The sequence below is a fragment of the Lactuca serriola genome, chromosome 9 (genome assembly GCF_051521515.1).
Source record: "Lactuca serriola cultivar US96UC23 chromosome 9, Lser_US96UC23_V15, whole genome shotgun sequence".
NCBI lineage: Eukaryota > Viridiplantae > Streptophyta > Magnoliopsida > Asterales > Asteraceae > Lactuca > Lactuca serriola.
Genome location: NC_136416.1, coordinates 12,840,583 through 12,855,433, shown reverse-complemented (window position 1 = coordinate 12,855,433; position 14,851 = coordinate 12,840,583). Strand labels below are relative to the sequence as shown.

The 14,851-nt window shown below is 35.1% G+C and overlaps 1 protein-coding gene across 2 annotated transcripts; it reads left to right on the top strand.

Moving 5' to 3' along the window:
• The first annotated feature begins 11,324 nt into the window (after nt 1-11,324).
• Nucleotides 11,325-14,182, top strand: LOC145073245 (heterogeneous nuclear ribonucleoprotein 1-like). 2 transcript variants are annotated; one of them, XR_013691300.1, is made up of 4 exons: nt 11,325-11,694; nt 12,371-13,360; nt 13,653-13,737; nt 13,852-14,182. XR_013691300.1 is itself a non-coding variant. In XM_079019799.1 (2 exons), the coding sequence occupies exons 1-2, from the start codon at nt 11,473-11,475 to the stop codon at nt 13,325-13,327; spliced, it is 1,179 nt and encodes a 392-aa protein (XP_078875925.1). In that variant the 5' UTR covers nt 11,325-11,472; the 3' UTR covers nt 13,328-13,537. The 2 variants fall into 2 exon arrangements, 1 of the variants encoding a protein (XP_078875925.1); XM_079019799.1 differs by lacking the exons at nt 13,653-13,737; nt 13,852-14,182 and having other exon boundaries at nt 12,371-13,537.
• The last annotated feature ends 669 nt before the right edge of the window (nt 14,183-14,851 follow it).

The window sequence follows — 14,851 nt, the reverse complement described above, 5'->3', positions numbered from 1 at the left end:
ATAGTCACCAAGGTTTATCTAACAGTAGGCGCTAACTCTATAGTCACCAAGGTTTATCTAACAATAGGCGCTAACTCTATAGTCACCAAGATTTATACGATAGGCGCTAACTCCATAGTCACCAAGATTTATACGATAGGCGCTAACTCCATAGTCACCAAGATTTATACGATAGGCGCTAACTCCATAGTCACCAAGATTTATACGATAGGTGCTAACTCCATAGTCACCAAGGTTTATCTAACAGTAGGCGCTAACTCTATAGTCACCAAGGTTTATCTAACAGCAGGCGCTAACTCCATAGTCACCAACTATCCCATCTACCCATGTTCTACCCAACAATTTTGTAGATATAAATACTTACACAGTTTAAATCATTTAACACCTGTATAAAACTCCAAATTCCATGCCCATCTCAAATAGACAAATAACATATAAACACATAGCATGTATTTCATAGCAAATACTTCATATTTATGTGTTAGAAGAAAGTAACTACACACTCGCGCATATAAACAACAATATACTTAATACACTCAAACCATACTTGTATTATTATTGTGTTTATGAAAGGTAGTATACACTCACTTGATCAGAAGATGATCGGACAGCACTACGACTTGCAGAAGTAGTAATCCTCAGTAGATCTGGAAGATCTTCACAAAAATCGAACTTCTCACGGGCAGAGCTTCGGCTCGGGAATCGCACTTCTCGGGATCTTCGGGCTTCGGGACTTGCTTCGGGTCTCGGGGTTGATATCGGGGCTTCGGGGTACTTCTGGCACGCAAATCGAGGTAAAACGGGAGAGAGAAGAGGGAAAATAGCAACCCTAAACGTCTGGCCCTTCAAATCTATTTATAGGGCAATTTTGGCCCTTGCCACGTCGTGGCAACCTTGTTCCACGTCGTGGGCTTGGTCGTCACTGCATGCGTCATCCCAAGTTGCATATGGGAGCCTCCCGGAGGTGTCAGGACACTTGCCACGTCGTGGCAACCTTGTTCCACGTCGTGGGCTCTGACAGTTTTGGGGTTTCGCGCCCCGAACTTCAGAAATTCATAACTTTCGCATACGAACTCCGTTTTCGACGTTCTTTATATCGCCGCGAAGGTGAGATTATGCTCTAAAACTCTCATTTAGACTTCATTGTCTAATTTTGACTTTATTTTTAATATATTATAAGTATATTACTTATATATATTATCTTTAGTAGGCCGGGACAGGAAAACTCCGTTCGAAATTCATAACTCCTTCATCTGAACTCCGATTCCGTCCGTCTTTCCGTCGTTGCACTACTATCTATGAGATCTTCAATTCTTATTTATATCACTAAGGATAGATATTTATCTACCTTAAATTCACTATCTACGTCGCGCTGGGTCGTGCCGGGTCGTGCCGGTTCTGTCGTGAAACTTCGACATGTCATAACTTCTTCGTTATAACTCGGATTTTGGCGTTCTTTATATGCACGGAAACCTTGTGACATACACTAAAACTTGGTTAAGATTAATCCTTCTAGATAATCTTCCATCAAAAAGTCATTTTTGATGCTTAACGTCTCTAAATTGACTAGCCCTGATCTACGGGCGTTACAATTATCTCCCCCTTAGGATGATTACGTCCCGGAATCATCAACGAAACAGGATTCGTATAATGACTCCATACGTTATCTCTCCATCCTAAGTAATAACCTTGATGCTCAATCCTGCATCTACTCTTCGTACTATCTTGGACTTTCAATCATAACCTTCGAGTTACAAAATAAGTCCTTATTGCGAACTCCTTCTTCTTCTTAGGATAAATACATTCCTTTATCCATTTTAACAGACTGATGGGTCGTGTTATAATGACCTCTCATCGTATGATGCAACGCTTAGACTCAAGTCTCTTAGAGTCAAATTTCTTTCATATTCTAACGTGATATAATCACATTTTTACATGTCGCATTTCTAGCTACAAGCTTCCTTAACAACGAGCGTGATGCTATCGATCGCATTGATTTCAATATTTTGACTTAGGTCAGACGTTACATCTAACTTGGTTCCATGAACCACGTAACAAACTCCTCGTAGTCGGACTCAATTTTTGATATGACCACTAGGGTCGGAATAACAACCATCATACTAGTCACTACCGAAACAAGGGTAATGACACACTTGAACAAAACGGAATCAATTACTAGCTTCTTGGTAACCTTGTGACTTTCCCTGATCCAAGTGTGAGTCCTGTGCTTCCGGTAGTATATGCATCTACTACCTTTCACACCTACTCATACTCGTCCCAAGTGTTGTCCCGCACTCGACCAAGTCACCAAACAAGAAAATCACAAAACAATTTAACATGTACGAATGTGTCCAAATAATCATAAACAATTTCCCTAGACTCTACTAGGACTTCTTCATTGCTCAATCTTCAATCATCAACTCTACTTCAACTCGATTGGTGATGAAAATATCAGACGATGAGACAACTTCAAGAATTCCATCAATCGTTCCATCATCCTGCCAATCGAAGGTGTACTTTAGACGTACCGTACTCCTCTAAACGTACTGTTATTTCATAAGACATACTCTAAAGGCAAGATACCACTCTTACGATATCTTCTGATAGGTGTCATCCACTATCATAAGCCTTCTTCATTTCCTCCATTTACTCAATTTCTCTACGAGTCTTCACCATGACCTCTTCTATATCCAAGCAGACGTTCGGTGTACCAGGCGAGAATTTTAAGATAAGAAAGCTTTAATTACGATAAACGTATAAATCTCCTTATCACTCCGAAACGTTTACATGCTAGTTCTAATATCGTAGCCATACGCTTAGAATCCTAAACACATAAGGTTTCCAGATCCGGTCGGCAACAGACCATAGATCCGAACAAATAATAGTATCAATTTAGCTATCACACAAAACAATTAGCACATAAAAGCATTTTAGGCATCATTCCTAAAATAAACTAGTGCTTGTGTCAATTTAGGTGTACTACCTAACATATTTTAGACACACTCCTCACAATCATTACTTAGCATTCTAAGTTTAAGTCTAGAAATTTCCTACAAATTCCTAGTTCGCTTAAACTAATGCTCTGATACCAACTGTGACATCCCCAATTTCTCGGCCAGAAAAGACCGGTTTGTTTATGCTTTATTTTAAAATCAGAGTAATCGTTTAAAGAAAACGGGTGCGGAATTTGTTCCCAAAACAAAATATGATAAAATTTATCAAAACGTTTCTCAAAGAGAATGTATTTTCATTAAATAATAAAACCTCGGGATGTCATGTTCCGATACAGACCAAAAGCATAAACAATATAAAATAGACCTTACAACAGTTATTTGTAACTACTGATCTATAATCCAAAATCTCTCATCAAGTCCACCAATTTATACTCTTGTGTCATTACCTGTAATGCAAAGAAAACTGAGTGGGTCAGGCTTGGAAGCCTGGTGAGCATATAGGGTTTTCAACCCACAATAATACATTTATTATATTCAATTATCAAACAACCAACCCAAATACCCATCCCCATATCTACTTAAGGTTTTACCCTAAGAATCCATTATCCTTCATTCATTCATTCCTAAGGATTTACCTAAGGAATTGGCACGAAGTCCATTGCTGCCAAAGTTTATAGATCATGTACTAAATCCATAGTTATCAGACGCTAACTCCATAGTCGTTGGGGTTTACTCAAGCGACGCTAACTCCATAGTCACCAAGGTTCACTTAACAGGAACGAAGTCACATCGTCACCAAGGTTTACTCAATAGGTGCTAACTCCATAGTCACCAAGGTTTATACAATAGGCGCTAACTCCATAGTCACCAAGATTTATACGATAGGCGCTAACTCCATAGTCACCAAGATTTATACGATAGGCGCTAACTCCATAGTCACCAAGATTTATACGATAGGTGCTAACTCCATAGTCACCAATATTTATATGATAGGCGCTAACTCCATAGTCACCAAGGTTTATCTAACAGTAGGCGCTAACTCTATAGTCACCAAGGTTTATCTAACAATAGGCGCTAACTCTATAGTCACCAAGATTTATACGATGGGCGCTAACTCCATAGTCACCAAGATTTATACGATAGGCGCTAACTCCATAGTCACCAAGATTTATACGATAGGTGCTAACTCCATAGTCACCAAGGTTTATCTAACAGTAGGCGCTAACTCTATAGTCACCAAGGTTTATCTAACAGCAGGCGCTAACTCCATAGTCACCAACTATCCCATCTACCCATGTTCTACCCAACAATTTTGTAGATATAAATACTTACACAGTTTAAATCATTTAACACATGTATAAAACTCCAAATTCCATGCCCATCTCAAATAGACAAATAACATATAAACACATAGCACGTATTTCATAGCAAATACTTCATATTTATGTGTTAGAAGAAAGTAACTACACACTCGCGCATATAAACAACAATATACTTAATACACTCAAACCATACTTGTATTATTATTGTGTTTATGAAAGGTAGTATACACTCACTTGATCAGAAGATGATCGGACAGCACTACGACTTGCAGAAGTAGTAATCCTCAGCAGATCTGGAAGATCTTCACAAAAATCGAACTTCTCGCGGGCAGAGCTTCGGCTCGGGAATCGCACTTCTCGGGATCTTCGGGCTTCGGGACTTGCTTCGGGTCTCGGGGTTGATACCGGGGCTTCGGGGTACTTCTGGCACGCAAATCGAGGTAAAACGGGAGAGAGAAGAGAGAAAATAGCAACCCTAAACGTCTGGCCCTTCAAATCTATTTATAGGGCAATTTTGGCCCTTGCCACGTCGTGGCAACCTTGTTCCACGTCGTGGGCTTGGTCGTCACTGCATGCGTCATCCCAAGTTGCATCTGGGGGCCTCCCGGAGGTGTCAGGACACTTGCCACGTCGTGGCAACCTTGTTCCACGTCGTGGGCTCTGACAGTTTTGGGGTTTCGCGCCCCGAACTTCAGAAATTCATAACTTTCGCATACGAACTCCGTTTTCGACGTTCTTTATATCGCCGCGAAGGTGAGATTATGCTCTACAACTCTCATTTAGACTCCATTGTCTAATTTTGACTTTATTTTTAATATATTATAAGTATATTACTTATATATATATTATCTTTAGTAGGCCGGGACAGGAAAACTCCGTTCGAAATTCATAACTCCTTCATCTGAACTCCGATTCCGTCCGTCTTTCCGTCGTTGCACTACTATCTATGAGATCTTCAATTCTCATTTATATCACTAAGGATAGATATCTATCTACCTTAAATTCACTATCTACGTCGCGCTGGGTCGTGCCGGGTCGTGCCGGTTCTGTTGTGAAACTTCGACAGGTCATAACTTCTTCGTTATAACTCGGATTTTGGCGTTCTTTATATGCACGGAAACCTTGTGACATATACTAAAACTTGGTTAAGATTAATCCTTCTAGATAATCTTCCATCAAAAAGTCATTTTTGATGCTTAACGTCTCTAAATTGACTAGCCCTGATCTACGGGCATTACATATACACAAATTACCCTAATTAGAATTAGGTCACATACTTAATACATGGGCCAAAACCCTAAGTCCATGTAACGCCCGTGTTTCTGGGATACGCATTTATATAATGATGTAATAGTCAATGTCAACCATTGTAACTCATTTTGAAGTAATAGAGAGGAATTACTTGAATATTATGTGAATTATGTGATTTTATGTTCTTATATACCTGTTTATAAAGATATAATAAATTAAGAATGAAAATAAGCGTCAAAAATAAAATGTTAGATAAACTCGATATCTATGAAGAAAATTGTAGTGGTCGTGACAAGGATTCCGGACATATAATGAACACTGAAATCCAGGTTATAATGAAGAAGTTATGGTCTGTCGAAGTTTCGCAACAAAACTGGCACGACACTGTGTGACGTAAAAAATGAGTTTACGATATAATACTTTTTAGCCTTATCGATATAAACGAAAGTCATATCATACATTAAATCCAGAGTGTTCATAAAAAGAACGCCCAAATCTGACTTCGTATGAGGAAGTTATGATTTTTCCAAGTTTCGGCCTAGCAGTATGCAGCCCGGAGTTCGAATAGTAGATCGACCGATTTTTAGTTGACACAACCTAAACGAGAATCGAAGATCTCATTAATAGTAGCTCAATAGTAAAAAGACAGATGAAAACGGACGTCGGATGAAGAAGTTATGAATTTTTAGCGCACTTTTCCTGTCCCGACCTATTAAAAATATAACTTTAAAAATAAATCAAAATTAGCCGACGGAGTCTAAACGAAAGTTGTAGAGTAGGTCTCTATCTACGCGTGGATATAAAGAACATCGAAAAGAAGCTCGTATGCGAAATGTATGAATTTTAGAAGTTGGGAATGAAATAGTTGATGTGTGATGAAATAAAATGATGAGATGTCTCGGTGTTAACGATGATCCAATCATCTAGTGGAGTATGGACGACGACCACAGACTATTCTAGGCAGTCCAGTGGAACGCTAGCAGGCTCGCAACCTGTACTTGTCCAATAGCCCACTGGGCGGAAGCGCAACGTGATCATCAGTACGCTTAGCGTACTCGGCCTTTAGGCAATATGCGCATCGTACATCTTTGTACGCCCAACGCATTAAGTTGTTAAGCATATTTATCCATTAAGTGCTTAATCCATGCAGTCACTTCGTCAACATCCAGATCTTGGTCATTTAAGGAATCCTAGGGCATAAAGTTGGCAACTTTATGCCTTTGCATGCCTTATGGGAGCCCAACATCCCATTTTTTCATTAAGACTTACTTTAAAGACCTATACGTATGCATGGTGCCATAACAACCTTCAAGATAGCATTTTTATGCCTCTAACACACCAAATGGACTAAGATCTAGCATTACAAGCTTCTGGAGTTACTCAAACTCACAAAAGAGAATTCATGGACCAAAAATGAGCTTATACAAATCCTAACTCTAAGTATCAAAGGACTAACAAGGTAGGATCTTTTTACCTCTAAAACCCTCCTAAGATGATGTAGATGCAGGATCTTGAAGCTCAACCACGTCCAAGGCTTGCACACCAAGTTCTTCTTCTTGCAAACACACCAAAAAGGGCCACAAGGTCACCTTCAAGATCAAATATCACACTCCAAAACAAACTAGGGTTTTAGGAACATTTATAGGTGTGGAGGTTGATAATGGAGAATGTCCAAAGGTCATAAATGAGCTTAAATAGGGCTCATGCCCTGAAAATTATGTTTTGCTTTTGGCCACGTATGCCTCGCGTACCTCTTTCGTACGCCCCGCGTACGTGGTTCATGTCCACGATCCCTCCACCCATGTACGCTAAGCGTACATATATGTACGCCCAACGTACGAAGGACCTCTTTTGAAAAATAAACAATGATCCAAGGACTAAAGATAACATACTTGAATGTGAGTGCTACAACACATAGACCACGTCGTGGCTACTACACGACAAGACAATCATGAAGGCTGTCCGTCGCCACATCGTTGAACCTGCTCTGGACAGCTTAACGCATTAAACTCATAATCCTTCAAGCATTACACTCATACTTTTCATAGGGATTTCTTACACCCAAAACATCATAAAAATCATTGTTTTATAGACATACATGTCTAATGCATTTCTTGAGCTCAAGTTAGGGGAAAAGGAGGTTAAGATCTTATGTATGGAATCTATAGCTCAATAACTCTCCAGATTTGGTACAAGTGATCATAAAGGAACCCGAAGGACACATAAAGTTGCTAACTTTATGGAATGCATACATTTAAACCACCCCAAACATGGAGGAAAGTGGATAAGAACCTAGATCTAACATGCTTGAACACAAAAGGTAGAAGCTTGAGGACTTACAAGAGTCCAAAACAACGCAAGATGATAAGGATGAGATTTTCTTGCTAGAACAATGCACCAAAGACACCTTCTTCCTCTTCAAAGGACCAAAAACCCATCACAAAATCTCACAATATCAACAATAAAGGCTTGGCCAAGACCACATCTTAGTGCATCCTTCACCACGTCATCGTCACCACAAAAATCCATATTTTAATTCATTAATTTGCCATAAACATAAATGAACTATTTACCTGGAACAAGTGTTACAAAAATTGTGTTCAATGTGTGTGTGTGTGCTCAAGAACATAAGAACTTATAAACCCAAGAAACCCCAAAAAAATGTTCATGTGTTTGAAGAATCTATAAATTGATTGTGGAGTGTTCTTGTGTATGAATATCCCTTTTAAGGTTTTGTTTTGTGGGTTTTGATGTTCAAAACTTTAAATCATCATAAATTAAGTTGGGGATCTGACTTTGGTTTTGATGAACAAGATGAAGATCCGACTTGAATTTTAATGACATGATGAAGATCAGATTTGGGTTTGTTATTGAAATAGTTTTTTTTCTCGATACCAAATCCAAAAGATTGAAGAACAAAAGAACCATGAACAAGAAATTATTTTTGGACTTGATGTATGTTCAAGAACATATCTGGGATTTCACGAACTCAAAGGGGTTTTCATTTTTCATGATGTTCATCATAAACCCATTCACGTTTTTCCTCTGTAACTGAACTCAATCTTCTACCATAGACACATACTCACATACATATCATCTTTTGCAATAACTTCTTGGATTTGATCAAGAAATGGTGTCAGAATGAGAGATCAAGGTTTTGATATGAGGTTTTTGGAACTAATTTTATGTTTGAAGCTGGATGATCCAATAATGTTAAAAATATAATGGTGAAGAAGACACATAGTTTGTTTTTTGGAGATGGGTTACAAACCAATTGTGGGTGTTTTTTATTTTTAGATAGAGGGATAGAGAGGTGGGCCCTCAATGTTCTTAATTAATAAAACTTTAAATTAAGTATAAAACATAATAAAATGTATTAGAAAGACGTTTTAGTCTTTTCAATTTTTTAAAGAAGCAAAATCACAAGCAAACATGCTCAAAATGACCACCAATATAATAAACTAGGCGAATGCCCGCACGTTGCGTAGAAACACCTATAAAGTTTAAGTCTTTACAAATATATGTTTTTTTTAATATAATAATAACGTTGTTGTTAAATTTGATATTATAATTCATATACTAAATTAATATATAATATATGGTTTAATGTTATTTACAGTTGTTGTTATTGTTAATTATTTTTTTTTAAATTTATTTTCTTAATGTTTTAATTTCTATCATTATAATTATTTAAAATATCAAACATTATTTTTTGATTTTAAAGGTAACAATATAATCATTTATAAAGCTACTCATTTGAAAACTTTTAACGATTATAAAAATATCTTTAGGAAATATTTTTGTTAAACTGATATTACAATTTAGTTTTTGCATTTATCACTACAATTTATCACTTTTAACTATTTACAAAATATTCGTTGGTTTTTTAAGTGGAACTAAAATTTATATTTCAGTTAACATTGTAATGCGCAAAAACACCTATATAGTTGAAATTTTTACAAATATATGTTTTTTTAAAACATAACAATAAATTTGTTGTTAAATTAGATATAATAATTCATATACTAAATTGATAAAATATATCGATTATTTTGAATTATATGATAATATATACATCTATTATAACTTGATAATCTCAATAGTTTGAATGTCTTTTACCCGCGAATTACACATGAATAAAATTAAATATAATATATAGTTTAGGGTTATTTATAGTTGTTGTTATGGTTAATTAATTTTTTAAAATTTGTTTGCTTAATGTTTTAATTTCTATCATTATAATTATTTAGAAAAATCAAACATTATTTTTTATTTTAAAAGTAACAATATAATCATTTATATAGAGTTAATTTTAACTATTGTTTTTGTAAGTTATTTTAAGTTACTTATTAGAAAATTTTTATCGATTATATAAATATCTTTAGAAATATTTTAGTTAAATTGATATTAGAATTATTTTTTTCATTTATCACTACCATTTATCAATTTTAACTATTTACAAAATATTCTTTTGTTTTTTAAGTAAAACTGAAATTTATATTTAAGTTGACATTGTAATGTTATATTTAAGTTAACAATTTAAGTATTTTGTCCAAACTGTTCAAAAGTTGTAGCTTTAAACTGATAATGATTTGGGTTGTTTAAGTTAAACTAAAATTTATATTTAGGTTGACCCTGTAATGTTATATTTAAATTAATAATTTAAGTATTTTATACAAATTGTTCTAAAATTGTATCTTTAAAATGATAATGGTTTACATACAACACATTAAATTTAATAAATTAAATATAATATGTTAAAAGTTAAAGACATAACTTTACAAGTAGAAGTAAATATATTATTTTAATATAGAAATTTAGTTTATTTATGATTATACTTTAGGTTTGATATTTATTTAACCTTATTAACCAAATTATAATCATTATTAGAAAGACACTACAATTTATCACTTTTAACATTTTACAAAATATTATTTGTGTTGTTTAAGTTAAAGTAAAATTTATATTTAAGTTGGTCATGTAATGTTATATTTAACTATTTACAAAATTTATAATTTAAATATTTTATACAAATTGTTCAAAAGTTGTAGCTTTAAAATGATAATGGCTTACATTCGACAATATATTAAAACTAATAAATTAAGTATAATATGTAAAAAGTTAAAAAACTTAATTTTATAAGTAGAAGTAAAAATATTCTTTTAATATTGAAATTTAGTTTATATATGATTACATTTTAGGTTTGATATTTATTTAATCTTATTAACCAACTTATAATCATTATTAGAAAGAAATTGAAAAGTCATGGGAGTTTCAAATGAATGTGATGAAAAAAAAATGCATGAGAGTTTCAAATAAATGTGGTGAAAGAAAAAATATTTACTTTATAATATAGTATGATATGATATGATATGATATAATATGATATGATGTATATCACAGAGATCATTTTTACAATTTGTTTATAAAATATGATATGATGTATATCACAGAGATCATTTTTATGCGGGTCATAGTAACCTATTATAATCGGTTAAAAGTAGTTATATTATTTTTCTCTTAATTAAGTGGATCGAACGAAGAAAGTTGTCAAAGTTAAATGGTCAAAATATTTTATTTAAAATGTTGTATTATATAATTTTATAAAATATAAATTGTTGTGTATAGAAAAAAAAATATTATTCAAATATAACAAAATTTATTTATGTCGATCATTTGAACCGTTTATAAGATTTAAACGATTAAAAAATATATTGTCCTAAATTTAAATCATATTGATACGCTCGCATATTCCATGAACAGTGAAGCGGCGTCGTACTAGTGGGAATCATGACGTATGCTTCTACTGCGATTCGATCCCAAATTCCCAAACGGACACTTCAAGTGATCAAGTCCGTGCAAACCCTAGATTCAGAAATTACACACACTCACTCACTCACTCAAACTGAGCTGCGTGTTTGTGTGTGAGAAAACCAAGAAAATCAATGGATTCAGACGAAGGGAAGCTGTTCTTAGGAGGAATAGCATGGGACACCACGGAGGAAAGGTTAAGTGATTACTTCGGCAAATACGGCGATGTCTCGCAGACCGTAATCATGCGAGATAAGATCACCGGACGTCCGCGTGGGTTTGGCTTCGTTGTGTTCTCAGATCCATCTGTTCTTGATTCTGTTCTTCAAGATAGGCACACCATCGATGGCCGCAATGTAAGAAATTTATGATTTTTCATCGCTCTTCATTCTTCAATTAGGTTGGAGATTGTTTCAGCTTTCCGAATAGTAATTTGTACTGATTTTTAACATTTTACTTGTGAAGTTTGTTTTCATGACTGTCAATCAAATCAATTTGTTTCCGAAATGAGAAGTTTACTTGTACTTTGAGAAACCAGCCACCTGATAATAACTTAGCTTGTTATCGTTTCTAAACGGTTTTGAACCTAAGCAATAGCAATGCTATTCGTATCAGTAATTAAAGTCAAAGCTATATTTCTGGAATGGGTAATAGTTTTTTCAATACCATTGATGGTAAAACTTGAGAGCCGTATTAAGTATCTCAATTCAGTTGAATTCTGTTACTCCCATCTCCAAGTTTTCTAATTGAATTGCGTTCGTGGGTGGGTGTGTCTGAATCTGATATCTTAGCACTCCCATTGATCGTTAGAATTTAGAATATTGTTATTTGGATGTTTTAACTTGGTTTCCTTTTAATGGTTGTTATCTCTTAATGGAGTTTCTATGTTTTATGTTAAAATCTTTATTGGATTTCAGAAGTTTATACATAAAAGGAAACAGAACAACCCATCATTTTCTATTTCCTTTTGAAGATTATGGTCTATATGTGTATGATTTGATGTTGATATAGAACTCCACTTTGGGTTTGCAGGTGGAAGCTAAGAGGGCTTTATCAAGAGAAGAACAACAAGCATCTAGGCCTGGAAGTAATGTCAGCAGAAGCTCTGGAGGAGGAGGAACTTCCAAAACCAAAAAGATATTTGTTGGTGGATTGCCTTCCACCTTAACAGAAGAACAATTCCGCCAGTATTTTGAAAGTTATGGTGATGTAACCGATGTAGTAATCATGTTTGACCAAACTACCAACAGACCTCGTGGATTTGGTTTCATCTCATTTGACACAGAAGATGCTGTTGATAGAGTCCTCCAGAAGACCTTCCATGAACTTAACAATAAGCTTGTGGAGGTAAAACGAGCTCTCCCCAAAGACGCGAATCCTGGCGGTGGCGGCCGTGGGGGCGGCTATCAAGGGAACAATGGTGGTTCATTTGACAATCAAATGGATGGTAATAGGTTCATGCAGGCGCAAAACTCTGGTGGCGGCTATCCTCCGTATTCTGGATATGGTCAACCGAGTTATGGTGGTTATGGCGGGTATGGAGGTTATGGTGTTGGTGGTTATGGTGGTCCTGCCGGAGCATATGGGAACCCGAGTGCTGCAAACTCCGGTTACATAGGTGGTAGTCCTAGTCCATTAAAAAACCCATGGAGTGGTCAGACTCCTGGTTATGGTGGTGCAGGGTATGGTGCGAATGCAGGGTATGGGGCTAATGTTCTTTGGAATGGTGGTGGTGGTGGTGGTGGTGGTGGAGCTGTGGGTCAACCTCCAAGTGGGGGTTCTAGTTATGGGAGTCAAGGTTATGGGTATGGTGGTTATGGTAGTAATGATGGCTATAATTCAAACACCGGTGGTTATGGAGCAGCTGGTGGCCGATCAGGGCCAGGAGATCAACAAGCGGCAGGTGGTGGTGGCTATATGGGGGGTGCCGGTGCCGCCTATAACGGGCAGCCTGGTTACTCTAACGCAGGGTGGAGATCGGAGACTTGATTGAAAAGCGGATGTGATGGTGCTCCAATAATGGTTATGCAACAAACTTAAAAACTGGTTTGGATTGCTTGAATCTTGGTAGTAATAGTATTATGAGTTATGTTATAGTAGAATTTATTTTTGGTAGTTGTACTTGCATTATAAGTTTTTCTTCAGTTATAAGTTGTAGCATTTAACTCACGTTTGCTATAGTTGGTATGTGTTAGTTAATTTGCATGGTTAAAATCTTTTTTATTAAATTAACTCAACCTAGCTCTGCTGATTGTGCTTACCTTACCATTGGAGGCATAATTGTTCCCCTGTTATGTTCTCTTTGTTTTTACAGGAACCAACGAATCCATAAAAGATTGGAATCATGGAATCCTTATCCCAGGTTGGAACACAAGAAGAATTCTAGTTTCAGCAAATGGGTATGGCATTTTTTGTTTAAACTTCTAATATTTGCTTTTTTTTTTTGTTTGCAAAATGTTTTTGGAAGGAATGTAAAGAAATTGTAATATGTCACATGTGTGTTTGGTTGGCAGGAAATGGAATTCCCAGAACCAAACGCCCCCTTCGGCCACTGGATCTGACAATGATATCGTATATCAATCCAGATTTACTTTATATAATTGGTTACTTTGATTTTAGATAACAACTATTTTCTAATTTGTTTTAACTTAAAAGCCTATCATAGCTTGTATGATATTATTATAGGTGTTTTTTTCCTGGCATAGAAAGTGTTTTTTAGTTCCCATACACAACAATTCATTGTACAATACAACATTTTAAAGCACCAATTGTTGTGTATGGAGAAAAATTGTTGTGTACGGATCAGCTCCCTTTCAGAAATGGTTATTGGATTCGGCCGTTAAATCTTTTACTTTTGTTTTGTTAGTTTTTTAAATGATCAAATTACCCTTAGATCAAATCATTTTTGTAATACTAATATATCCTATTAAAATATAATGAATTCATTAAAATGTATACAAGTTTTTTTAATTTATTATAAAAATATACTTATTTAGGAGTTGCTTTAACCAATTATCTAATCCTATCCTTGTGGGATGCCAGAGAAGTTCATAAATTGGTATTTATTTATCATTAATTTTCATCCAAAATAACGGCATTCCTTAATCTTTATGATTTTACTCTTAACAATTCAAATAAAACAAACAACAATCAAGAAATTAACATAGATATTAGGATTTGGAAACTTCAATTTGTATACATATATGTACATTTATAAGGAATTAACTTGATCAGAAAAAGCAAGTATTCAAAACGATTGATTGATATCAAGATCGTTAAAACTAATAAACAAACACTAGCTATGTTTGATTTGGAAATCATAAGGATCAACGGTTGTCAACCTTATTCTTAATGTGTCACTTTTTAGAAACCACAAGTACGATTCATGGGATTTGGCTAATATATGATCAATAGATGAAAATGTTAATCAAAGATGCGACCCGTTTATATTTTTTGAGGTAGATGGAGTAGAATCTTTATTCTACAATTAATTGTCGTTATTCTTGAATATAA

Bases quoted from the DNA above. Each gene is read 5' to 3' on its own strand.
- LOC145073245 (XM_079019799.1), top strand. From the start codon at position 11,473: ATGGATTCAGACGAAGGGAAGCTGTTCTTAGGAGGAATAGCATGGGAC. The intron at 11,695-12,370 runs GTAAGAAATTTA...TTGGGTTTGCAG, and splicing joins ACACCATCGATGGCCGCAAT to GTGGAAGCTAAGAGGGCTTT.